At 37.6% G+C, this 27,330-nt stretch overlaps 3 protein-coding genes and 1 pseudogene across 5 annotated transcripts; 2 read left to right on the top strand and 2 right to left on the bottom strand.

Annotated features, from left to right (window-relative positions):
• The first annotated feature begins 438 nt into the window (after positions 1-438).
• Positions 439-9,322, top strand: LOC113670719 (uncharacterized; annotated as a pseudogene). The gene is made up of 4 exons (XR_016185756.1): positions 439-628; positions 709-912; positions 1,101-2,810; positions 8,195-9,322. The product of XR_016185756.1 is annotated as an uncharacterized LOC113670719 (transcript).
• Positions 4,801-5,941, top strand: LOC149047490 (uncharacterized). The gene has a single exon (XM_089203537.1). It carries the CDS (start codon positions 4,801-4,803, stop codon positions 5,812-5,814), a length of 1,014 nt encoding a protein of 337 aa, XP_089059663.1. The 3' UTR covers positions 5,815-5,941.
• LOC149047489 (uncharacterized) lies at positions 9,203-13,884 on the bottom strand. The gene is made up of 3 exons (XM_089203538.1): positions 13,765-13,884; positions 11,326-11,418; positions 9,203-10,273 (listed from the first exon to the last, which is right to left on the bottom strand). The coding sequence occupies exon 3, from the start codon at positions 10,198-10,200 to the stop codon at positions 9,487-9,489; it is 714 nt and encodes a 237-aa protein (XP_089059664.1). The 5' UTR covers positions 10,201-10,273; positions 11,326-11,418; positions 13,765-13,884; the 3' UTR covers positions 9,203-9,486.
• Positions 13,885-18,850: 4,966 nt separating this feature from the next.
• Positions 18,851-27,076, bottom strand: LOC149047488 (uncharacterized). 2 transcript variants are annotated; one of them, XM_089203551.1, is made up of 6 exons: positions 26,892-27,076; positions 21,916-22,051; positions 21,379-21,471; positions 20,796-20,918; positions 19,744-19,799; positions 18,851-19,277 (listed from the first exon to the last, which is right to left on the bottom strand). In XM_089203551.1, exons 2-6 carry the CDS (start codon positions 22,031-22,033, stop codon positions 19,191-19,193), a joined length of 477 nt encoding a protein of 158 aa, XP_089059677.1. In that variant the 5' UTR covers positions 22,034-22,051; positions 26,892-27,076; the 3' UTR covers positions 18,851-19,190. The 2 variants fall into 2 exon arrangements, with proteins under 2 accessions (XP_089059677.1, XP_089059676.1); XM_089203550.1 differs by lacking the exon at positions 26,892-27,076 and having other exon boundaries at positions 21,916-22,175.
• Positions 27,077-27,330: the final 254 nt, after the last annotated feature.

The raw sequence follows: 27,330 nt of genomic DNA, 5'->3' as shown, positions 1-27,330 counted from the left end.
TCAGTAGCGGTGGAGATATTGAAATTCGCTTCTCGGCAATACAATAAACAATATGAATACATTTGCATCTTACACAGTTGCCCAACATTCCAGTTATGGCTTTCTAATAATAAAGCTTGCATACGCTGCCGTTTGGTAACGAAAAGCGAGTTTTACTCAGTCCCCTTCTGAGACAAATTCCTGGTTTAAACGCTAGCTAAAAAGGTCAAAATCGTTACTTTCAGGGGTAGGTATATTCTTCCTATACTAAAGTATCTTTTTGATTTCGGGACCCCCCCATAGGATTGTGTTTTCGAGGTGAAATCGTTTAAGAATGTGAATTTGGCGCGTTGTGAGGGGGAAATCCATCCTGGGTAATTTTCTATTCTCGTTGTATCCTACCTATCACAAATAAAAAAGCTTTATCGTTATATGTAGACTCCGTTTGTTTGTATTTTCAATCGTGGAAACCGTAAATTTGTACATTTTAAACCCCGATTTTATCGAGCGCTCGATGCTTCTTGCTGGCAGCCATATTGGATTCTCTACAGATCGCCAATCATTGTGTGTAATTACGGCAGTAAAAAGACCATTCGAGGAAGAATCTTCTTATGGCCAGCAATTTTTCAGGGGATAAACGGGACGATAGGTAAGCAAAGCAATTCTGAACGTCGAATTCGCGTTTGTGTGGTTATATTGAATAATTTAAATTTCTTGCTCACTTTGCAGTCGAAAACCTCTGTGCGGAAAAAGCAGAAAATGCAGTAAGCCTAATTCTCACCAAGGACGCTGTGATTCTAGTAGAACTTTTCACGCATTCTGGAAGAGTTCATCTTCACATGTAACTTTGAAAAGAAAAGGAGAGTTACAAGAACAAAACAAAAGGTTCATCACAGGACATTGAAGCGAAAAAGGCTCGGCTGGATGAATATGGTAATATTATAACTTTGAGTGTTTTCTAAACGTGCAAAAGATTTCATTTTTACCGCCATGCTACTCTGAAGTTCGAACGGAAAATTAAGTTATGCATGTACAACATTCTGTTCCTTTAGTATTTTATTTACATGTGATTGCAAAAAATGTTGAGATCTAATTTCTCTGTTTTTTTTGTTTTTTTTAAGAGGGACAAATACAAACTTCTGTTGCTCAGAAAGATGCAGTAGAAGAAGAGCTACAAAGCCTTCAAAAGAGTGTGGAAGAAAAGGAAGATCAAGTAAAGCAACAAGAGGAAAAAGTAACACAATTAAATGAGCAATATCACAAATTTAAATCTCTGCTTGAACAAAAAGGCTTTTCAGTAGCTAGGAGGAAAAATGCCAGTACAACTTATGATATGATTACAAATGTCAATTGCAGCACTAAGTACAGACGAAGACAGGAGACAAAAAATGTATTAGAATTTATTCATGGGGGAAAGGAAGGGTCAATATATGGGGCTTGGGATTATATTTCATCTACTGCTGACAATCAAACCATGGACACACTGATTTCTGGACTTAAAGGAGGGAAATATCTCCAGGGTCTGTTTGACAAGACAATGAAAGGGTATCAAAATTCCGATGAGGCTTTGAAACAAGCTGTTTTTATGAAGTACCAGAACTTTCTGTCTCGCAGAAAGTATGCCCTTGTCTGCAAAACTCAGTCTTCAGTTTTTGATCCAAACTCTGATCTATGGGTACCCCCTAACATAAAATGTTTAGGTTTGGACTTAAGGGTGCTAAATATAGCTATTTCTGACAAACGGGTGGAGAATTTTGTGAGAAGTCTTGACATTGGTCATGTTAATCAAATTCCCAATGCACCGGGTGTTTCCAGAACAATAACTGGGTTGGTTTTTATGATAATTGATCTGCACCTTAGACTTCCCTATTTATTCCATAAGCTAATTTGGTTTAATGACAACATAAATCATTTCATCATGCAATTTTCTGATGATGGGGCCCCTGAGTCAAGTCAGCTAACCATGTCAATTGGCAGCCTAACATCATGGAATTTTGGGGACAGGGTGAGAAGCAGGGATTTCCAGTACATTTTACATTGTGTCAGTCGGGGGGAGAAAGATGAGGTGTTACAAAGTATCTGGAAGCAACACACTGATGAAATGGAAATGTTAGAGGGTAATATATTTGTTGTTTCTAACAAGCAGTGTACTGTAGAGTTTCAGCCCAGTGCTGATATGAGCTGGCAAAGCTGGGCTAACAATGAGTTAAATCAAGCTGCCACTTACCCATCTCCTTATGCTAACGTAAGCAAAGGAAATATGTGTACTATGGGTGCCACTATTGGGATGGGGGAGGAAGATTTATTCAAACCTTATACTCTGGAGGTCAGAAATTCCCATGTTAAGAGGGTAAATGAGTTTATGATTTCCCTGCCATCTTCCCTGAATGAAAAAAATCGCCACTCTAGAAAACTACAGTTCATGGCAGAGAATGGGATTCGCCAGTTAGGCACCCCCCGAATTGGAATTTTTGCAGAGCGGCAGCGCCCAGAGCCTATCCACTGTGAAATTAATGCATGGCAACATGTGTTAAATATCATATACAGGGTAGCAGCACAAAGAGGTGTTTTTACCAAATTTATTGATATATTAAGTGCCTCGGCTGTAGAAAGGAGAGCTGATCAAGGAAATGGTAATGGGAATAGAAAATCACAAGTTCATGTTCCACATAATGATGGTGCTGGAGAACGATCTACTAGGGTTGATTTTGTTAATGCCTCTAACCAAAAGTTTGTATGTGACCTGGACAATGCACTGTCAAGTAACCATAAGGAAGATTTTGGTGAACTTGGTTGTGGGTTGGGGTATTTAGCTTCTGTGATTAACCCTGGTGAAAAACCTCATAGGATCTTTGAGGATCTTCAAGGATTGACAAAGACCTGCCAAAGATCCTTAAGGACAAGGATCTTTAAAAGATCTTTAAAGGATCTGTAAAAGATCCTCAAAGATCTTTGTAAGCAAAAACGTTTGTTAAGATCCTCAAGGATTTGATAAAGATCCTCAAAGGATATTACAAAGATCCTCATAAGGATCCTCGCAAAGTTCTTTTCAAGGATCCTTCAAGATCCTCAAGGATTTAGCAAGGATCTTTCAAAGACCCTCAAAAGATCCTTTCAAGGATCCTTTCAAGATCTTTGTAAGGATCCTTAAGGATTTAATCAGGATCTTGCAAGGATCCTAGTCAAGATCTTTGCAGGATCTTTTTGAGGATCTTTCAAGATCCTCAAGGATTTAATGAGGATCTTTTAAAGACCTTCCAAAGATCCTTTCAAGGATCCTATTAATATCTTTGCAAGGATCCTTAAGGATTTGATCAGGATCTTACAAGGATCCCACTCAAGATCTTTGCAAGATCTTTTCAAGGATCCTTCAAGATCCTCAAGGATTTAATGAGGATCTTTTAAAGACCTACAAAAGATCCTTTCAAGGATCCTGTAAAGATCTTTGCCAGGATCCTTAGGAATTTGATCAGGATCTTACAAGGATCCTTAAGTCAAGATCTTTGCAGGATCTTTTCAAGGATCCTTCAGGATCCTCAAGGATTTAATGAGGATCTTTTAAAGACCCTCAAAAGAACCTTTTAGGGATCCTGCTAAGATCTTTGCTAAGATCCTTAAGAATTTGATTAGGAGTTACAAGGATCCTAGTCAAGATCTTTGCATGATCTGTTCTACAATCCTTTAAGATCCTCAAGGAATTGAAAAGGATCTTCCAAATATCTTTAAAAGATTCATTTCATGATATTGTACAGCTCTTTGTAAGGATCCTTTTTGAATTTGATGTGGATCTCAAAGGCAACTTTGTCAAGATCTCTACCACATCTCTGCATTATGAATTAGGTTCCTTTGAAATCCTCAAGTAATTTCAAACATAACAAAATTGTAAATTGAGGGCTCACTGTTTATAATTTAAACACAACAAGGAATTTTCGCAGAAAATAATTGTGCAATGAGTGTAATGAAGGTTACCGCATGGCAACGCCATGCTCGAGGCTTTCGGGAAACTTTGTGACTACTTACATGACAACAAAGAGGGTTTTGCATTATGGGATAGGAATTTATACGCGCCGAGATTTTTAACCAGGAAAGATTTATTACTCGACGTTTCGGGGTCATCGTGACTCCATTATCAAGAGACTAGTTTAAAAACATGCAAATAAGGAAAGGTACAAGAATAGCATAAATTAGAATGAACGGCTTAAACAAACACCTTGGCGCGGATGGAATCCGTTTGCACTTTCAGTGTCGGCTTACGCATGCGAATATACAACATTTCATTAACAAGGCAATCAAATTTGCCGTTACATTTCGCGATGACGTTGAATTGCTCGATCAAGCGTTCAGGCATTTCACTATTGTGCTGGAGGTGGTAGTGTTTGTAGATAGAAGATGATTTCCTTGTGTGCCCTTCTACGCGATCGTGTAAGTGACCACGAGTATAGCCCACATACCCTGCATCACACAGGTTACATTTAAATTCATAAACGATACATTGTTGGTTAACAATAGGGGGCTTAATTTCGTGTTGCTTTAGCTGTTGATCGAGCTTAGGGCTAACAAACACTGGTTGGACAGTCACGCTTAACTTCGAGCTTAGACTGTTCAGTTGTTGTTTAACATGATTAGCTGACGATTGGTCCTTGAAGGGTAACACTAATCTCACAATCTCCGATGGTACGTCTGGTGATGGACAGGGCTCTGCAGATGACGCACAGCTTGAACATCTCTAAAGCGGACCTAATCGACCTCCTCCGAGCAGCTACGAAAAACCAGCTTTTCCAGTTTGACGGTGCTTTATATGAGCAGACAGATGGAGTCGCTATGGGTTCTCTCCTTGGACCGTTGCTGGCTAACGTCTTCATGTGCTCGATTGAGGAAAACCTCGAACAACACGGTCAACTTCCGCGTTATTACCGGAGGTACGTCGATGACACCCTGACCGTAATGCCTGATAGGGTGACCGCTGGCCAGTTTCTAGACACCCTTAACTCTACCCATCCCTCCCTCCAGTTTACCATGGAAGTCGAACGGGAAGGATCCCTTCCCTTTCTAGGAACTGAACTGCTTAACCGTGCACCAAAGATTGAGAGCAAGGTCTACATCAAAAGAACCAACACGGGTCTCCTTCTGCATTTCCAGAGTCATGTTGACATTAAGTACAAGCGCAGCCTAGTTAACACCATGGTGGATCGCGCTTATCGATTATCTTCTAACTGGTCTTTCTTCTCCGAGGAATGTGACCGCCTTAGAAGGGTTTTTCATAACTTGAAATACCCAAAGCCACTGGTTGAAACTACAATCAAGCGGTTTGTTGAGAGAAGGATTTCATCTGCAGAGCCCTGTCCATCACCAGACGTACCATCGGAGATTGTGAGATTAGTGTTACCCTTCAAGGACCAATCGTCAGCTAATCATGTTAAACAACAACTGAACAGTCTAAGCTCGAAGTTAAGCGTGACTGTCCAACCAGTGTTTGTTAGCCCTAAGCTCGATCAACAGCTAAAGCAACACGAAATTAAGCCCCCTATTGTTAACCAACAATGTATCGTTTATGAATTTAAATGTAACCTGTGTGATGCAGGGTATGTGGGCTATACTCGTGGTCACTTACACGATCGCGTAGAAGGGCACACAAGGAAATCATCTTCTATCTACAAACACTACCACCTCCAGCACAATAGTGAAATGCCTGAACGCTTGATCGAGCAATTCAACGTCATCGCGAAATGTAACGGCAAATTTGATTGCCTTGTTAATGAAATGTTGTATATTCGCATGCGTAAGCCGACACTGAACGTGCAAACGGATTCCATCCGCGCCAAGGTGTTTGTTTAAGCCGTTCATTCTAATTTATGCTATTCTTGTACCTTTCCTTATTTGCATGTTTTTAAACTAGTCTCTTGATAATGGAGTCACGATGACCCCGAAACGTCGAGTAATAAATCTTTCCTGGTTTTTTCTATGCCTTTGCTTTAGCAAATCCCTGCTGATCAAGAGATTTTTAACGGTCGCATAAAAACATAAGAAGCTCGTTGTTACGGCAAATATCATCGACAATGGTCGGAACTAAAGGGAAAATGTACACAGAAATAAAGGTAAAGGAAAGGCGTTTTCTGGAGTTCAGAAACAAGGGAAAAGAGAGACAGAAACAACCGAAATCGTCAATCAAACTCCAAGAAGGTCTCGCGATTGCTCTGACTCTGGGGCTGAATGAAAAAAATTCATTGGTACTTCTGGAAAGAAAATGAAGATGCCATCCTCGCCTAATGATTCTTACTCTGAGCTCTTGGAGAGTGAGGATGCAAATGATGTGTTACAGGGACAAGGATACAGGCTTATCGATCTAGAGAGATTCTCCTCGACGCTCACTGAAGGACATGTTTCTGAAGAAGGTGTGAATTTACTTGGTTCTGTGTAACCAACTTAAAAAGCTCTTTTAGAGGTTGTCATATGAATTCCCGAAAACACTTATTTTGTACCTCAGGATGTATTAGTTCAATTAATCTGAAGTTTTCAGGGCTGTATCCTCTTACTGAGTTGAGTTGGATAAGCTAACAGTTTCTCTATAAGCTGAATTTTAAGTAAGATGTTGTGGAATAACTCACCTAATAATCTCGGTGAACTTTGAACGGGCATTGTGCCCATAATATAAACGACTCCAAAAGTTCAGCTCAGCTCATCCAAAAGAACGACCCTAGTACTTTGTTTTGACACTAAAAACACTTGATTTCATGCAATCTTTGTGCAGTTATCTTTTCTCAAGTTCACCTAGGTTTTTCACACCATATGGTGGACAAATTGATCTGATGTCAAATAACAAATTAGTTTAGGGCAACATATTAGTTATATTCAGTATGTGTGATTCCTAAGCTTTCCTTTGGTATATAGGTTAATATGGTTCAGAAATATAGTCATTGAAGTACTCTTGTTTGCCTTTTTTCATGTTTACCCCCTCTGTAAGAGTAGTCTGAGTCTGGTCATAGTCAAGTTTAACACACATATTTTGGTCTTCTTATCTTTGAGCTGGACTGTTGCCAGATTTTTTGGAAAATGAAAATCTTAGTACTAACCTAAAGTCTGAACAGAAATAGTGTAGAAGTAGTCCAACTAGAAGAGGATGGGTAATTCTCGTTTAGCAATAAAAAAAAAGTTTTATCTTCATTTTTTTATGTTTGGTTCAATTTTTCTTTTTAACTTAGTATGAGGATTTAAGTATGCTTATTTTCTTGTCAAAATTTCGAAGCTTCTATAACATTCTTGCTAAGATCTTCAACGATCTTCCATTTCCTTGCCAGGATCTTCAAGGTTCACTGACATTCTTGTCAAGATCTTTAAGGATCTTCAAATCTCTTGCAAAGATCTTTAATTTGGCTGTCAAAATCTTCAAGGATCTTTCTTTTTTATGCCAAGATCTTCAAAGATCTTTCAATTTATTGCCAAGATCTTTAAGGGTTTTTTTTATTTTCTTTCCAAGATCTTTAAGGATCTTCAAAATTTTCAAAAAGATCCTTGAAGATCTTGGCAAGAAAATGAGAGATCCTCAAAGATCTTAACAAGAATTTGGAAGATCCTCAAAGAATTTTCAAAGATCTTTAAAGGATCTTCAAAGTTCATGTAAAGATCTTTGAAGATCCAGACAAGATCTTGACAGGAAAATGAAAGATCCTTAAAGATCTTGTCAAGAAAGTCAAAGATCCTCAAAGATCTTGGCAAGAAAATGAAAGATCCTTGAAGATCTTGGCAAGAAAATGAAGGATCCTTGAAGATCTTGGCAAGAAAATGAAAGATCCTTGAAGATCTTGGCAAGAAAATGAAAGATCCTTGAAGATCTTGGCAAGAAAATGAAGGATCCTTGAAGATCTTGGCAAGAAAATGAAAGATCCTTGAAGATCTTGGCAAGAAAATGAAGGATCCTTGAAGATCTTGGCAAGAAAATGAAAGATCCTTGAAGATCTTGGCAAGAAAATGAAAGATCCTTGAAGATCTTGGCAAGAAAATGAAGGATCCTTGAAGATCTTGGCAAGAAAATGAAAGATCCTTGAAGATCTTGGCAAGAAAATGAAAGATCCTTGAAGATCTTGGCAAGAAAATGAAGGATCCTTGAAGATCTTAACAAGAATTTTGAAGATCCTCATGAAGATCCTCAAGAGGATCCTCAAAGGTCCTCATGAAGATCTTGTAAGATCCTTAAAGATCCTTGAAAGATTTTCACCAGGGAAGGATCACTATAATGATGAGGCTCAGAGGCACAAGAAGCTTCCAGTACGGTTGATAGGAGACCAGGCCATTGCTTTGGCAAACTTTTCTTTTAGGCTCATTGATGCCCTTAAAGTCTTAGATGAATCCCCAGCCCAGAAACTAGAAAGATTAGCATTAGGAAAAATTGCACAATTCCTTAGGAATGCTGGGACTCTTTTTAACAAAATTGAAGTTAGCCCTTCCTACCTTGGTGAGCTCACAGAATTTTGTACACTTTATTTTAATTTATATGCATTATTTTTTTCATCAGATGTTAATGTAACTGTGTGGACAGTAGGGTATGCCATACCATATCATGCAACTAAACTGTATGAAAGTTACAAAGTGGGTTATGGTATAATATCATTACAGGCAAAAGAGGCTAAACATTCAGGGGTTAAAAATGACTTGGATTTGACAAACAGATCCAATAAAACAACTGAAAAAGGGAAATGGTGGCAAGTCATGAGAGCTAATTATGTAAGAGCATTTTATTTGCCAGAACATCAACCAATGCCAAGTTCTTATACTTCTCATTTTAAGTCTCGGCTTCCTTCTCAGCTAAATTCAAGCAACTTTTGCAATTGTGGAAGAGAAAAGGAAATTAATGATTATATATGTGAGGTATGTGTAGATGCCAGGGTGACTGTCCAGTGTGCAGAGGGACAGCAACTAATACCTGAAGTACTTTCATCATTAAAACCAGTCCTATGCTCTGTATGTAATGAGAGATTTCCTGATACTGTAACATACGAGGCTCATAAAAGTGTTCACTTATGCAGCAAACAGCCTGTTAGTCCAGCTACAATTAGCCGTAATCTAAACCCTAGAAATATGAAAGTAAGTGACCTAAAAATGGAGTTGCAAAGTAGGCAATTAAGCACTACTGGACACAAAGATGTTCTTATTAGACGCCTTGAGGGTACATTAGCAAGTGAGACTATATAGAATAAGACTTTTCACTGTCAATGTATCACCAGAAAGCTCCATAATCATATTTTATTACCATTTATAAAGTTTACATAAGTTTACTTTTTAACCAGGTAAATTTAACTGCAATGTCACCTAAGATTATTTATCATTGAAGTTGTAATAAAATTTAAAATAATATATTTTACACACCAGATGGAAAGCTAAATATATTTACAGGAAATACAGTGTCTAGAAAATTTCAACATGAGACCATGTTGACACAGACGTGTAACTAATGTATGTTTGAAAAAAAAGCTACAAACTCGTGTTTCTTTGATCAACACTAATCTCACAATATTAATTAATATTACCTTGTTTATTCATGAGACTTTGTAAGCTTTTGTCGAAAACAAAATCCTCTGCCGTGTACCGTTGAATATAAAATGTCACCATAGCCTTCTGACTTTTGAGGTTGTATTCAACAACAAAAGGAGTGTTTTTAGATACAACAACGGCTGACCTGCCTTTGTAAACAGACAACAGCTTTCCCTTTGATTTCGGTTGTTGACTGAAATGTCTTTTTCTAAGAACATCCTGGCCTTCGAATCTCGCCGGCGAAAATACTTTCTCCACTGCTTGTATACAAGATAGTGTCGAAGTAATTTTTGATTTTCTTTCATTAAATTTCACTTCTCCACTATAGCCCCTGAACAAAACTGTTATATGACGAAATATCTGCCACGGAATGAAGATGACAACTGGGCCTACCAATGATGTTGCTTTTGAGCGACTTAGTTTCGAAGCAATCTGCTCTCCAATTTCTAAAAGGTAGCCATCCACCAGTGGACCACAAAGCTCAAGTTTGTTGCCGCAAACCTCTTCCAGTCCGCTATTCATCTTCCCCATACCATAGTTTGGTCGTCTTTTTGCTCGTTTGGCCGCCTTCATCCACTCCCGCTCAAAAGAAAACTTCAGCTCCAGTTCACTTGCGTTCCAAAATGTTTTTCCCCCCTCTGAAAAATCTGTTTGGCCTCTTAAATCGAACACGACTTCACTTAAATTCGCCGCCATGTTGCTTTACGTTGGAATACTAATGGCAATTACCGCAGACATTCACGCGCCCGCGCTTCCGGGAGGAAAAAACCTAGCAACGAACCACCGTGTACAATATCAGCGATTGCAAGACGACTCTTTTAATGTCCTCCCTGCCTAAGCAAATTACTTCCCCTCATGCTTCTCGTCTTTCTCTTGAGTCTTTACTCATGCTCGTCTCCTAGAGTACCTTTCCAACAACTTCATTATAGAGAAACATTACGCTCTTTTAATTAAAAAGTTGAACTTTACCCTTATAGCTTCAAGTCTATAACAGATTGAAGAATAGAATGAAAGAACAATGTGTCAATTAAAGTACAATGTAAACACATAGATTTATTTACGACTCTCGCCTGTTCCTAGAAAAGAACAGATCCAACCATGACACACATTGCTAAAAATCACCATAATCGTAATGATAATGATCACCACCATCATTATTATTCTGTCATAGGGCAGTCAATGTGATAATAACAAAAGTAATTAAGAGAGAATGCCTTTTGAAACAACTGAAAAATTCACGAGAGCCAGCGTATATTGAAATGAGCGTACGAAAATTTTGAAAAGAAGATTACGTAGTGCTCGACTGGAAACCATTATATTCATGGGAAGTAACTTTCCAAAGAAATCATGGCGCTGCGTATGTGGTGGGCTTAACAGGATAATTTGGTTTTGACAAGAGATTTGATTTTCTCTTTTTGTCACTCTCTTTTGGAGACTTAGCACCAGCAGGTAAGCTGCACAGATCTGGGGAAGAAATGCATAGACCATCGTCCCTGTCCCTGACAATAACCTTGTCGGTCGAGATTAATTCGTATTGCATTATCGTTTCAAGAAGACCCACAATTATACGAAGTAAGTATCAGTTAGAAAGCGTCAAAAAAGAACCTTGTGTAGTAAAGGATATAGCTTACAATATAAGCTATATCTGTTGTGCATCCCCTACCCCCCTTCCCACTCCCGAAAAGCTTCTCCTCTGATTAACCCCCGTCTGGAAGCCTTGGAATTTCATAAGCCTCTCCTCCCTCCTAGTGTTTACAATATTCAGATATAAAAATTGATATCATATAATAACGCCCCTATATTCAATCTACATCAACTTACCAGGTGTAAATGTTACACTACCATTGACAAGAACACCAGTGGGAATGAAAGGCCAATGAGAAACTTTAAACGTCGGAGTCTTCTCATACTTTACTAAAAAGAATGCAACAATGAAGCTTGAGTTTCAATGCTATTTTGACGCGTCGAGAAATTCTGCACATAAATATATAATAGCCAAAAGTTTCTAAAACCTTGGACCACAGAGAAACAATAACAGTTTACAGTTCAGTCACCAGTTAGTCAACGGTTTATTTGATTCTAATTTCTTCATACTTTTGGGCTTGGAGTGGAAGGTTTGTAGGTGGGATCACACGGGAGGGGATGGAGGATCAGTCGTCGCTAACAGCGTATAAGAATATTACAGGGGGACTGTAGAAGATTGCCAATGAGAAGAGATAATAAGAATATTACAGAGCCTTGAAGGGAGATCAGGTTCACACTATCCAACCTCCAAAAAGCAATAAATAGTGACCTGTCTTTCAGTCCCCATCTTTCTAACGAATTTCCTGGCTCACGAAAAGCTTTGAAAAAGCAATGTATAGAATATCACAATGGCCAGGCTCTTTACATTTTATCCTAGAAAAGTATCGACTTTTCAAAACATGACCGTTCTCATCCGCAGCTGGTTTTACTAAATTAGGACAATGGAAACGGAAGCAACTATTATTTTGAATCGAGGATAAACGATCGAGAATGGACAACGAATTTATAAAATTCCGGAATTAGAAATTGGGAATTAAAAATACAATCAGAAAATTTTGAAATTGGAAAGATCGTTCAAGACCTCTAAATTAGTCGACAAGAGGGAAGAAATTTCATTTTTTATTTTCTATTCGATTTCTAGTAACATTCTGAAATTATTCCTGAACAGCCTTTGCGGGCGGAATATCTTTGAAAGAGGATTGAAAATAAATTAAAAGAGAGACACTCGCCACAGAATGATGCATTTATAATTTCAAGTCCCGAGGGATATCCCGTTGTTCCACTGATGACAAAAAGAAGCAAGCTCAAAGGGTCTCAAAGCGATAGTTCGTCGTAGCTGACTGATCGAAGTCATCATCGTCTTTTTACTGGGATACCTGTGGTAGCCCAGTCGTAAAATGCCTTTGTTTTTTTGTCGTCTATTTTTTTTTTTCCTCCGCCACAAAATGGAAAAATTGCGCAATAGTACCCAGAGGTCTTTGGGCCCTCAACACCATGACAACTAACTGTGATCTAATGAGGTGTTCACATGCTGATCACGCGTGTTATCTTGATGATGATTGACGTTGTCATGCACAGACAGGGCCGGGTCACATGACGAATCACGAGATTTTGCTTATAAAACTCTTTGGTCAGTTGTTTTGTATTTCAACGTATTTGGATTGCGATCTCCTGGAGCATTATGGCGCAAACGCGCAAAATACTTACAGACGCATATACAAGTCGTATTTATCGCGGCTAACCACACTGAAAGATGTTATTGAGCGGTAATTTTGGAACGGATTGAGTCGCGAACGCTTGAAAGCCATGAAAGCCTTGAATGCCTTGTATGCTAAGTATGCCAATGTCTTAGTTTAAAAACGTTCACTTATTGTAAAAAAAAAATCTGAAATCTGAAATCTGAAACCAAACTGCATATACTTTATGCAATCTATTGAACAACACTACTACCGTGAGACTGAAGAACATAACTATAATGGATGCAAACTGCTTGTGAAGAAAGACGACATGTTGGATTCACTTGATGGCAAGGAACGTAGCTACGATAACAGTACGAATGGTATTAATTTCACGATCAGAAAGGTGAATCTTATGTTTGTTTTCATTGTAGTTGTATGGATATTCTTTTTTAATAAATACGTGATCCAAAACCCTGTGTTTTTTGTGTATAATGTTATTATGTTAAATATTGTTTACGCAATTGTCTTGCTTAGTGTTAAAGTAACTCTTGCATGCATAGCATGCCTATGTTTTGAAACAGGTGTATGCCCTTGGCTAGACTAGAGCGCACTATTTCAGTATACTAGTCTGACACCCGTAGTATCACTACACTTGATTCCAAGGATCAAGTACCATCCAGGTATCCCAGTTACCCTACTCACAGGGTCTAGTTAAATAATTGCTGGGCAGTAAAACAACGAAGAGTAGTTAAGATGTCAAATTCGATTATGAGTAGAAACGTGAGAATTAAACTTGGTCTTTTTGATGAGTGTTTATTATCCTCTCTAAAATACTGCTCCCGAAAAGGTCTAGTAAAGGAAGCTTTTGCTTAAAAAGCTAGTACATGCACATGTTTTTCAAATGCTGCAAGTGAAATATGACATAAGGCTGAGCAGGTTATCTTTGTGATTCGTGCCAGAATTTGGGAAAAAGAGAGTAGGTTTAACGAATTCAATATCTTTAAGGAAAAAACACGATAGATAAGGTTAAACCGATCTATTGCTGAGAAGCCCTCACCTCTTCGTTGATGATGCGTGTGTCAAGGCTGATGCGCACGCGAGCTGTTAGAAACCTCTAAACTGGAAATTTGAAGCAAACTGCGGCTTAGCGTCGGTTGCATAGGGAAGATTGAGTTTGTAGTGTAGTGAAAATATTAACAGTTTTTTTGGAAACCACAATAATTATTAGAGATCCACAATTCTGAGAGAAAAAAAAAAAAAAACGGAAAATTTAAATATCCTCATGTCTCGGTCACAACTTCAGTCTTTATCGAAAGAAGCAATCAGAATTTATAAATTTACTGAGATACCACCCGAGCCTTGATTTGTCGAAAACGTTTCGATTATTGCACCCACTAAAACCCATACAAAATAGAAATATTTACCTTTATTCTATAAAAGAAATACATTTACTCACACACTCCCTGTCGGTTGACTGGCGTAAAAATCAAAATGGTTATAAATCCATCACCTTCGCTTGGTACCTATAAACTTTTCTCGTGTTCCCCCAACACTCTTTGCTAAAATGTATAAAGTGCGTAAAAACTGGAAACTTTGAGCTGATTAAGTCTTAAGTCTTAAGTCTTAAGTCTTAAGTCTTAAGTCTTAAGTCTTAAGTCTTAAGTCTTAAGTCTTAAGTCTTAAGTCTTAAGTCTTAAGTCTTAAGTCTTAAGTCGTAAGGGTACGATTCAGGGGATTTTTCACAATAACTGTAGAAATTATCGCGCGCTTATTGGTCGAATAAGGTTATCGAAAATTGACGTAATAAGTAGCTTAAAAATCGAAAGAAAAGTCGAAAGAAAATTTTTCTCCCAAAAAGGAGAATTTATGATATATGGAAAGTGACTTAATAATAAATAAAGTAATTTCTGAATTTTATGAATGGTGTACTTGGACAAACTTTGAAGAAGAACATATCGTGGTTGAAGGAAAAGCGGAGAAAAAATCTTTAGAAATAGAAAGCCGGCTCTCGGTTCGCGAGGTTGAAAAAAAAAACCACCTCTTAGATTTACTTGATGCTTAAACAAGCGACACAAAAATTGAAACTAATTGGGCGCATGGGAATAGAGACTACTGGTGGGCGATAAAGACAATACAGAGTAACAGAGTCTGATGTCTTTCCTTACTTACTGGTATTTCATTGTCGAAGTCATTACATAACATAAATCAAAACAACAAAGCAACGTTCCATCACGTTACGTGAGCGTGATTATCCGAAATCTTTGGCGCATTAAGCCGGCACAAAAATTTCGATGTTATTATAAAGAACAAATCGACCACAACTTTCCGTTGTTTATAACCTTATTGATCGTGGAAATGACGTCAACAATGCTCAAAACTTTGCAGTCAAACCACGAGGCGCAGCTAGTGGTTTCACCTTAGTTCTGAAACTTTTACGTTATCTCTACCATCGCTAAGGTTATAGGCAATGGAAGATTGTGATCGATACTTGGAAGTATTGATCTTGCAAGATTCTGGAAGGCGCCTGTTACAATAGTTAGCAGTTGCGCGAAAGATCTTGAGAGATTCCTTGGGGACGACGGCGTGGCCATTACAAGGAGTAAACAGTTTCCAGCTACTACAGACTATTGCTCTAGCGCTCTTCTTTGGCCTTTCAGTCGGGAGGCACACTGTATTTGTAGCTCTGATCACAATTCATGCAAGGAACTTACACTAAATAAGGCAAGGTAATTTAGTGAACATTATTATTATTTCAATGACCGGAAGCAAAAGCAATGACGGGTGACGAAGGCATAAACAGGAACTTCACTCTTTTCACCAATCAACGGTGACATAGCATAAAAATGAAATAGAGCTCACGTTTCTAATCTGTAAAAACTACTCTCCACAGCATGTTCGGTGCTGCTAAAAATTTAACTTAAAAAATTTAGTTTAAATTTTTCCAAGTATTCTCAAGTTGAGAGTACTTAAATCCGTACCAAATCAACGAGAAATGAAAATACCTTATCGTAAATGAGTTCATGCAGATGCTTTCAACCCCAGAATTTTCCGGGCGCGAAAGTTATTGAGAAGCAACAAAAGCATCTATACAACTTAGGTTCCCTTCTGTCTCGAAACCTGACTTCATGTTAAGAAACCGATGAAAGGCAGAGGGCGTAACCATTGTAATTTGGCCATATACACTGTTGTTATTTGACGGCTCAACTCTGCAATTAATTTCAGCTGACGTGCTGATTTGTTTCCTCCACCGATGAAACAAAAACACTTTGTCTGAATTAAACTCTCTCGAGGGAGAGAGCTGTACAGCTTCAAGTTATCACCAACACCACTTGATTATCTCTTCGCCACCTGCGTCGTCAATCCCGTGCTGTTAGTCTTGACCATACTGGGGAATGGTGACGTACTAATAGGAAGCGTCAATCAGCACTCAGTCAGGGAAATCTAGAGGAGTTTCGTCACGCGCTAAATACTACGAATGCAAAGTTGAACACCTTGAAGAGCGCCTCTCGTCTAACTGGTGGAAAGAGGTAAAGAAACTGACTGGTGTGTCTAAGCCAGGCGCTGAAGACCGCAAGTTACGGTGTGGTCCCCGGCAAGGCTCAGGTTAAAAAAAATCGGTACATTTATAAGCTAAGGAAATCCACACCCAGACACGTAATTCCGTGTGGGAATCAAGGCTTCCTTACGTTCTACAGCGATTCGTGGGCACTAATCTCCTGTGAGAAGGGGAATTATTTTAAAATCTACGCACTGAACAACCTGAAAATACCTCATCAGATGAATCACTGTACGCAGAACTAGTTCGATTAATCCATGCCGCAACGTTTCCTCTAACATTCTTCGCATCTGCTTCAACGGCAGCAAAATGAAAACTTGCTTGACACACCATCAAATGCATGATAAAAGAAAGATGCCAATTTTGAGCAAAGAAACGTTTCTTGAAAGTGGGCAGTTATTTAAGAAAAATTTCCAAGGCCGAAATTTGGACACATGTGCTGCGAGCTCGACTCAATGTCCGAACTTTCGGGGTTTGAAATCTAACGCCCACAAGGTGAATTCTTTTTTCTCAAAGGCAGGCTACTCGTGACATCCTTTTTTCCTGAATAACTCGTTGCAATTTCCAAGTGATGAAAACAGTTACATGAAATTAAACAAAGGAAACAGGACATGATAAAAAATTTAATGAAGGTTTATTTCCAGCGGCTCAGATAATAACCCGCTTCTGTTCTATGTTTTATATCTAAGGAGTATTATAATTTTCCTTGTTTTTAGGATGCTATAGAGGTGTGAGTCAGGGGTTTAAACATCGTTTTTCATAAGCAGCTTAGAAGACATAGTACTTGTATAGTGGTGTAGTAGGTGACTGTGCCCGAAGAAGAGACCCTTGGGCCCCTTTCCACTAGGGGAGTCATGGGGCATTGTCCGTCAGAGAAAAAAAAATTGAAATCTAGAGCTCAAAAGTGTTATTTCCACCGTTATGAACATCAAAAACTGCGCTTTCTCTATCAAGAGAATGCCAGTTGTGTCTACAAAACCTTCCAAATGTCTTCCAGCTTCCAACTACTTGTCTTTCCACGTCTCACATATCTGTACATGTTACGTCGCTGCCTGCGCATGAAGAATAGAGTAGTCATGAGGATGGCTCAATAATTTTTAGTCGTTTTAGATTTGTACATAAGAATTGATTTCACTGACCCACACTACATGTAATAAATATATCTCAGCACGAATGCGTTTTTATACACAGAGACACATCAAATAATTAATGTTTCAACACAACATGTTAGAACTAACTTGGTAAAAGGACGTTGTGTATGGCATTTTAGTAAAGTGAACAAAGCTTAATATCTTAGTGTATGTACATGTAGCATGTTAGTTTTTTGGTTTGCAATATTGCAACTTACCAAGTAAGGAAGGGATCTTTATAAGAGTGGCAGTATAAGCTTTCTATGTAATCAAATATACGTCCTTTCATATCTCAACCAGCATTTTGGAGAATGATTTTGGAGAACAACGAGGGCCATGAGTTCGTCGGTGTAATTACGGTCACTAGTTACCTTCGTTAAATGAAGTCTACTACTGCTCAGCTACTTGAAGAGGGGTAATTCAGTATTATTAACTGTGTTGATTACGTAAATTAGCCACCGTAAGGAGTTTCAAAGCTGACGTTTCAAGCGTTAGCCCTACGTCGTTCACTCTGAAGAAGAACTAACGCTCAAAGCGACAGCTTTGAAACTCTTTACGATGGCCAATTTACGTTATCAACTCAGTTGATGATACGAAATTACCTTGTTTTACTCTCCCATCAACGCAGCATTACAGGAACTTACTCCCCTTACTAAAGAGGGCTTTGAGGTTTTCGGTTTTGGGGCCATTTTTTTAGATCAGGTTTTCAGTTTTTGCGCTGAAAAACTTGGTTTTTGATTTTGGTCTTTGTATCAGTTTGCGGATTTTCGTTTCTTTGGCAGTAAGTTTTCGGTTTGCGAATAAAATACCCACGGTTTTTCGGATTTGATATCCAATTCGGTTTTTCTGGAATGGTAACTGCAGTTTTGCAGATTTCAGGCGATGAGTCGCGAATAATTTGAGGACCGATAAGTTGGTCCACTTTTTGGGCCTTAATTTGTTGCAAATGGTTAAAAAGTTTAGAATTGGCATCCTGAATTTTGGCATAAATAGATTGTACTAAAACAGCTGGAAAGATTTTGGAAAGTTCAGAGCGTCAATGTAGAATTTGTTCGTTGAGTTCGTTACGTTTTTCCATGTAAGAGTCAGCCATTTTACGGCTAACAGTTCACTTCATTCCGTTGGGATTAAAAATAAACAATTTTTTACGATTAACCTTTTTACGACTATCGGCAAAACTTTTTGGCCGTTTAACAGCAAACGGTGAAAACTATTGAGGCGTCCTTTCACGTTGACGACAATAAAAGGCAAAATAACACAAACCAGATGGTACTTTTTGTCGTGAAATGTTTATTTTTTCGCTCTGAAACTCCGAACACGGTGAACCCTAAAATTATTTATTTACGGAGCGAGAAAAAAAGGCAGCTGAGTGATAGATAATTGAAAGCACAGACAACAACAATAGACAGTTTTTGGTTATGAGTTTTGCTCGTGTGCAATGAACTGCACTGTCATAACTGGTATTTCAAGAAGTTTTATTCTCATTTAGATCTAAGTAATTTTTTGTTACAATCTATAGTTTTTTTCGCGCGAACTGATTCGCCCTCTTATTTTTTCCGGTTTTTTACGCTGGATTTCGGGTTGTTTCAAAAATGAGCTGATTCCCTCGCCACAGAAACGTAATCTATGTATTTACTCAAAGTTAAGAAAGTTATCTTTTTTGATTATTGCTAGATTTTAAAAACCATGTTTTACAAAATCATTGGTTGCAAGACGAATCTTTGCATGTCTTCCCATACTTATTCTTTTCCCTCATGCTTCTCTTGAGTCTTGACTCTTGCTTGTCCTGTTCGTCTCTTACCATATCTTGCCCTCAATCTCAGCACAGAGAAACATGATATCCTCTCCATTGAAAAGTTGAATTTTCCCCGTACCGGTTCGATTCTAATTGATTGAAGAATAAAATGAAGGTAGAATGACTACATTAACGTAGAATGTTTGAGAACGTAAACTGGCCAGCAATCATTAGCCCTGGGTCAGAATAAAATTCTTACTCTTTAGAAACTCTTTATAGTGGCTGATTTACATTTAACTCAGTCGATAAAACAAAAATATTGAGAAATCTTTAGTCCTGGATGCTGGCTAACGAATTTTATATTCTTGTAAAAGCTGATTTTTTAGCCAATAGGACTAGTGCTTACAACAGAGTTCGTCGAAAGAATTTAGGTACATGCGCTTGTGAGGAAGATGTACAAACACCACATAGGAGAGAAGAACTTCACCGTTAGGTTATCAAGCAGGAAAAAACCTAGGGAGGGAAAAAGGACTGAAATGCAGCCGGGGCTATCAGATAGGAATCACACGCACTTAAACCCGTGAACTGACAGGGCTGGGCTAGTTGATCGATTACCTTTAAATATCGAGGAATTACGGGCAATTCTGCAGATGCAGCCAACACTATGGTTTCTAGAAGACAAAAAGATAGAAAGAAATTAGCAACGGTTATTCAAAATATGAAACACCGTGCACTGAGAGCAATGTATAGATTGATGATTAATCAATGAGGATGGATTGCTTGATTTTTCATTGCTAATTATTTTTTTGCTTTGTTTTTCATTCGAAGCTGCCTGTTAGAGATGGTCAAGAAGGCACTTTGGAAAGATCATCGTTCTTATTTCTAAAATATGTCTCGATGTATTTCACACCGTCGGCTGAAAAACTGTTTGGAAAAAGAAACTGTTTGAATTTATACTAATCACGGGAGATATGTATAATTACAATCACGGGGATAAATATATGGAAAACAGGAACTAAGTCTAAACAACTAATTAAAAGAAAATGTGAAGTTGGCATTCGTTGACTTTTTCATTCAGATGGTTTTTCTGTTGGTTTCATCTCTCATCGCTTTGGTTATTAAGCAAATATTAATATGTGAAAATCAGATTATATGAAGGCTTGAAATTCTATTAAGAAAGATTGTGGCCGCTTTGTTAAAAATTAAATTCAATGGCCGCTTTATTTAAAACAAAAGATATCAAGAAATGGGCTAGGAATATTTCACAATGGTGTAAATGATCGTGAAAGATGAGGGTTACTAATATCTTGCTGCTAGAGCAACATTTGATGCCTGGTTATCCCCACCCAGCCCACCCACTGCCTCACAAACACACACACACCAACAAAAAGGACACTGTCTGTCTAATGACCTCTGACCACCCCACCTCCAGCCCACACATCCTTTTTTTTTCCAATTTCCATCACGACGAATACACAAGTTTTCTTATCACAAAACTGCTCAATAATAAAAGCAAATATATTTCAAAAGTCTTGAAAGTTCACATAAACCGAATTCAACTGTACCTAAATTCAGCAAGTCTAAGAAAACAATGCTAACTTAAGCCATAACATGAATGAAGAGCCCTTTGATTTACTTCTTAACTCTCTCTTTGGAAGTCGACTTACCACCAGCAGGTAAGCTGCACAAGTATGGGAACGCATGGCATACACTGTCGAATCTTTTCCAAAAAATAACCTTGCCGTTGTAGACCACTTCGCATTGCATGGATGCTTCAAGAACATCTACTGCTATTAGAAGAAAGCGCTAGTTAGAACGCGGCACAGCTCTTAGTGTAATGAAAAAGTAATATCTGTTGTGCATCAAGGGAAGTTGGAGGGGGAAGATTTTGGTCGAACCCGTTAAGTTTAGACAGCAATCATTAAAAATTCTAACAAATACGGAAAGAAATAAAATTTGTGATTAGAGTTAACAACTTTAAGCGCTGCAGGATACATAATTGACAATCATTTTAGTACAAACTGAGGATAAACGCTGACTTGAAATCTCATTTCCGAGGCCTTCAATTCCGAAGTTTCGGAGAACCTCTTACTTGCAATCGCACTCAAAGTCCTCTCGTAACCTCTATTCTCAAATCCTGGTTACGAGCCGTGAAATTTCATAAGCCTCTCCTCCTGGTTTTGTAACGATATCACTTTTGATTGGAAATCAATAAAAACTATTAACACCTCCATGTCGACTTCAACTTACCAGATGCAAATGTTATATTGAAATTATAATGAACTCCAGCAGGAATGAAAGGCCATGGAGAAGCTTTAAACGTTGGAGGCTTATCGTACTTTCCTGAAAAGAATGCAAAAATAGAGCATCACCTTGGGCTACCGAAAAACAAAATTAGTTTCCAACTGAGTCTTTTGCTGATAACCAGTTGATGACATTCATTAGCCCCTATATTTCTAACTTACTTCCAGGCCCCAAGAAAAGCTTAGATACAAAGCAATGTATGGAAAATTAAGTTATGACTGTTTTTTGCGACAAACAAATAGTCTTATCCTCAGCTGGAATTTACTAAAACAGCCGGTGGGTAGTAGAGAGGGAAATGAAAAATAATGCAGATGGAGTAATAGAACGTAGTAAGTCTGTAGTTAAAAGTAGTAAGTCTGTTGTTAAAAAGAAAATCAACAATTCTTCTTTTCTGAGAGTTTAATTCTCGATTTTACCATTTCTGCTAACATTCTGCAATTTTTCCTAAGCAGTTTTTAGGCTAATTTAAAAAGAGTAACTTACCACAGAATGTCACATTAATAACCTCAAGTCCCGAGCGATATCCCCATGTTCCGCTGATAACAAAAACTAACATACCCAGGCAGATAGTTTGTGTCGGTTTTCGGGTCAAAGTCATCATTGTCTTTCAAACTGACAGCTGGGCAAAAAAACAATGTAAATTAAAGGAATCTACTTTGGATTTAACGCGACTTTTTATAATAAGCGTTTGATGGACTCTTTAAGATACTATTCTTAAAAGAGTGATTTTTCTTCATTATTCGTGCCAAATTAACAAAAAAAACAAACAAACAAAATAAAAAACAAAGTAATATGCGAATAAGTCGTGGATACATTACTTTTAAATAGGTTCTGAATGTAATAAAATTCTCCCTCACAAAAACATACAATTTTTCGTGTGAAAATAGGCAGCCGATAGGTAACTCTCGGATAGAGTTGAAACTACTCGGAATTACTTTAAACTGCTGCGGTGATGTTGGGTTAATAGTCAGAATTTACCATTTTGGCTATCGTTTGACCTGCATCATTCCCTAAATTTCACTTTTTGCCGTAAAAGTGTGTAAAATTTGTATAAATACGCCGCAGGTTGTAAGTAGGATACTCACTCCATTTCTCCCGGCATTTTTTCCGAATAAGATTCCATTATATAGCGATTGAATCCCGACAAAATTGAAAATGAACGACTGGCTGGTTGGCTATCATTTTAGGTTCCCTCCGTCAACAATAACTTATAATTCTTATATAACTTATAATTTTTTTGGTTACTTTTTGGCGCTGCTTTGTACCCCACCGGTATATTTCATAGGAGATCTTGGGGAGGGGAATTGGAAGGAGCCCCAACAATAGTCGTTTCAACCCATCGTCTGGTGAATTAATTTATTTACATAATCATCTGATTTTAGGTCACCTGCAAGTTATTTGTTGTATTTTGTTTTACACTTTTTTAGAGAGATGCAGGCACTATTTCGAATTTGTTTATTTGTAACTTTTCTAATGTATAAAAGATGTTTAGACTTTCTCTCCTAATTATCAGCTCGAGTTTTGTCACAGTTAATAGATGGAAAAGAGAGGAATTCAGAGTCTTTGTCGATAATTATACCGAAAGGTTTGTTTCCTTCTAATGGTGCAAAAGTTATTGTCTTTTCAACATTTTCAGTCATATCTGGCTCTTGTAACAGAGTATCTGTGACACCTGAAGTTCTCTCCTCAATTTCGCACCATCCATCATTACTATTGTCATTACAGTCAGTGTCTAATTATTCGGTGTAATTATCATGTCTTTGAGTAGTTTCAGAATAGTAATTTCAGGTCCAGGATCAGTTAAATGTATTTCAGCATCATTTTTCTTGAGCGTGAATTACTGAGGAATACTTCCCATTCATTACTTTGATTTGCAAGGGCATCATTAACTCTAGTATTAGGATTCTCAAGCCAATTTTACTGAACTTCTATATGCCCATTTTGAAACTATTCACTTGTTGTAATGTGGTATTTTGCTGCTTTTAACACTTTTCTTGGTCTAACATTCTGAAATTAATGATGCCTGTAACTCCACCTTCGTTTGAGTTTAATGAGGATCGTTTGTGATTCATTGATTGGTCTTGGTAAAGTGCTAACGGTTGAATTTACATCAGCTGATACATTAACAACATTGCTATGAATAGATAATTATCTATCTCTGAGGAGTTCATATATCTGCATAAATAGAATACGCGGAAAAATTAATCTTTCTTCTAAAGGTATCAAGTTTAAACATTATGGTTTCACAGGGAATCCCATTTTTGGGCTTTGGATCAGACTTGTAGCTTCCCACTAGTCAGTTTTGATTTGCAAGTAGAGCAAGTCCATTTCGTATTATCTATACTGGCAATGGTAGTTATACATGCTTCAAGCAAAGTTTGGGAACATTTAGGATATTTGTTTCCTTCACACTTTCTGACAGATGACTGATACCGTGATTGAGTCAAATTAAACATTTTACATTCTTACTGTTCATGAGTTTTGAACTGGTCTCTTCTTCTTCTTCTTCTTTTTCTTTTTCGTTATTTTATTTTTATTTATTTATTTATTTAATGTCCTCTTTTTTTTACCAATAATTTGCTTTGCTCAAGCTTTAGTGTCAATCTACGTCCTATATTTAAACATTATTTACTTTTACTCAGCTAGATTAGCTTTTCAGTTATTCTGAGTAAATGTTACCTTTTTTTGTATTAATATATTATTTGTGTAAATTAAGTTCAACTTCTTTAATTTGGTAATAAAGCTTGCTGTTGTTTTTGTTGTCGTTGTTTGTATCTCTTGTGTAGAATCTTGACTTTAAAATTAATGTATTTCTATAACTGCTTAACAACTGGGTCTTTTAGTGGCTGGCTTTCACATGGGTTCAACCAGACATGAAGGATCTCTTTCTATTCTTTGCATTTTTTTCACTTCTTGCACACGCTGAGGGTTACTCTTTCCACTTTTGGCAAATGCCTACCCATCCAGTTCTCTGATATGATCAGGATTTGAATCTTTGCATTTGTTAAATGCCCGCCTTTGAGATTTTATTTTTTTTCCATATTTTTCTGATCTTTTTGCTTGCAGAGCTTTCTGAACTCATTATTTCCTGTCCTTCTTGTCACGTATTCCTTTGTATCAGCTTTCTCTTTCTGTTCTTCCCTTGACATATTTAGGCCCTATATTTGCCACTGTTTCATTTTGTGGTTGTACACTGATCTATCGTTAACCATGCTGCTCGATTGTTATGATTTACATTGTTTACTATTGTCTCTTCATTGAAAGGAACAGTCGAAACCTAGTGTGTTTCATAAATATTTCCAGTATTTTATAATAGTAGTATCAGTATTGGATTAGATTCTAAAACGTGGATTGTAATTAAATTGGTTTGGATTATTTCCCTGAGTAACAGGTCCCAGCTTTAACTTAATATCTCCCGAAGTGGTAAACTTTGCCTTTGAAACAATCACTTTTTTTACAGTTCTTGTTTTAAAACCTTAACATAATTAGTATAGGTAATCACATGATTTCGAGCGCAATTTTGAATAAATAAGCACGAGTAAATTTTTTTCGAAGACTAACAAAATTGCAAGAGCCCGTAGGGCGAATGCAATTTGTGGTCTTTGGAAAAGATTGATGGATAAAGCTGAACCGACCTCTTGTTGCGCATCGAGCCAAAGGTTCGCAAATTAAAAAATAATTAAATTTATCCGTATTGCAGTGACTCATTTAAACCACCTCTCTATATATAAGTCAAGTCTGCTTTTTACCGGTCAGTTTTGTCAATGTACAAATATATTTTTTGGTCCTACTACTTGTGTTAAATACAATCGAAAGTGACGGTTTTCTTTGGAGAGCCTCGAGGCGATTAAAGACCTTGTTTCTGGTGCACAGCTGTTTTCGAACGAGGCGCTCATCATTTTTAGAACCAAAATGTTTACCTAACACGAGGATCCTTCTTTGCAAAAGCGCCGAATTCGTGTAAATATGTTTATGATACAAGATATACTGATCAAAGCAATGATTTCTAGTTTTTGCGAGAGCATGTATTTGAGTTATTTTCGTTTTCAATCAAACGCGTGGCAAGATGAGGGTGTGATATTTTTTCTCTCACAAGTCTCACATTTAAGAAGGTGCGAGTTTTTTTTATTTATCTTTTGCAAAAAAAGTGGGTCCTGCTTAAAAGTAAGTCTCTCTCATTAAAAACTATTAGGGTTTTACAGCGGATTTTAACAATCTTTGTTAGAGGTAAGGAGTTGTCAACAGCTTCTCCAAATTTTCGCAGAGAGCAGGCGCTGGCGCACAGCTGTTTTCTAATGAGGCCCTTACTTTCTGGAACCAACAAGTCTACCTAAGAAGAGGATTCAAAATTTGAAAGCAAATTATGGGAGGCGATTGCGCGGCGCTTTATGCAAACTAAGAGAATAGGATAACTTTCGTAGCGCGAAATTTGATTTCCCTAAAATTTGGTAGATGAATCTGACAGCGTCAGTGACGTGATTGAATACACGTAACCTGTTCAGCAAAGAATACTCGAAATCACGGTTTGTTTCTCTAGTTTTCCCAACATCTCTCGAGGATTATCACGTCGCTACGCTGAAACAAAGGGAAGTTTGTTGCCTTAATGAGAGAGAGCGTAACATATCCATTAAGAAAAATATAAAATTTGGATTGATTAATTCTCGCTTTAATTTTATGTCATCGTAACGATTCAGTGGATTCTTGAAATTATCATCCCAAGATTTTAAAAGGCACCAGTTACGTTAGCACTTTTACGAAAGCTATTGAGCAGTTCCTAGAGGGTGGAGTTTCTAACTGCCAACAATAAACAGTTTTCAGCTAGTGCAGAGTATTGCAGTTGTTTTGATCTATCACTTTCTGGTGCCCTTTCAGTCGAGAGGCTGGTTTGCATTTCGTCTCGCCAGTGTTTTTGTGGCTGTTGTCACAATTTTCCTAGCGAACTTGTAGTAAATATAAGGCAACGAGTCTATTCTTTGCGACTAGATCTCTCGGTGTTTAAAGCTGCAGCTACTTAAGGTAACAAGAATGGGACGAATCTTTACAATAACGGTGAAATAATCTTTCTATCCAATCAAATATTTTGTCCATTCGTGATCTATCGGGTATTTTGTGTAAAGATTTACGATCGTCGTCTAAGCTGCTGAAGTAGGTAGCTCTTTATCAATTGTGAATTTTAATGACGCGAATATTCGACCGCAGTAGTGAGAGGGGAGCAAGGCATGCCTTGTATACTCTGCTAAATTCAAAAAAGAAAAACGAGTCAATAAAAGACATTCTTCGCTGATTCTCAGCCTGGGTATGTTCTGAGTATGTTCTCAAAATTTTGGCTAATCTCAGCCTGATTATGATTGTTCCTATAAAAAGATTCTTACAGGAAAAATCCTAAGTGTATGTATGTATAACCAAAACTTGGCAAATATCGTTATCATTACGTTATACTGACAAGATTCGTAACTTACCGAGAGGGATAGACCTTCAAATCTGGATGCAAATTGTCCAAATGTTTTTAGAACGTAATACTCCACTAGAGGTTTAAGTGTTCCGTTAAAACTCCCGCTTGCATTTGTTGACTTTGCTTCGAATCTTCCTTATCGCCTATCGTAACCAAGAGGACGTGTCGCCGGTTCAAGTGCCAACTGTCAAGGGCTCGAAACCAAACTGTTTCAAACTATTGTGACGAAAAACCTAAGGGAAGCAAAAGCAATGACCAGTGACGAAGTTATAAACAGGAAATAAGCCTTCCCCAACCAGTGCTGTGAGCATGCTAAAGTAGTGTAAAAGAAATGAAGTTTATGTTTCTAATCTGTATAAATTATTGTTGTTAGTATTGAATCAATATACCTCGTGTATCTTCCATAGCAAGTGTGGTGTTGAGAAAAATCGAATTTGAGAATACCT

Source organism: Pocillopora damicornis, chromosome 4 (genome assembly GCF_964200805.1).
Source record: "Pocillopora damicornis chromosome 4, jaPocDami1.2, whole genome shotgun sequence".
Lineage (NCBI taxonomy): Eukaryota > Metazoa > Cnidaria > Anthozoa > Scleractinia > Pocilloporidae > Pocillopora > Pocillopora damicornis.
This window is presented reverse-complemented; position numbering and strand designations above follow the sequence as displayed.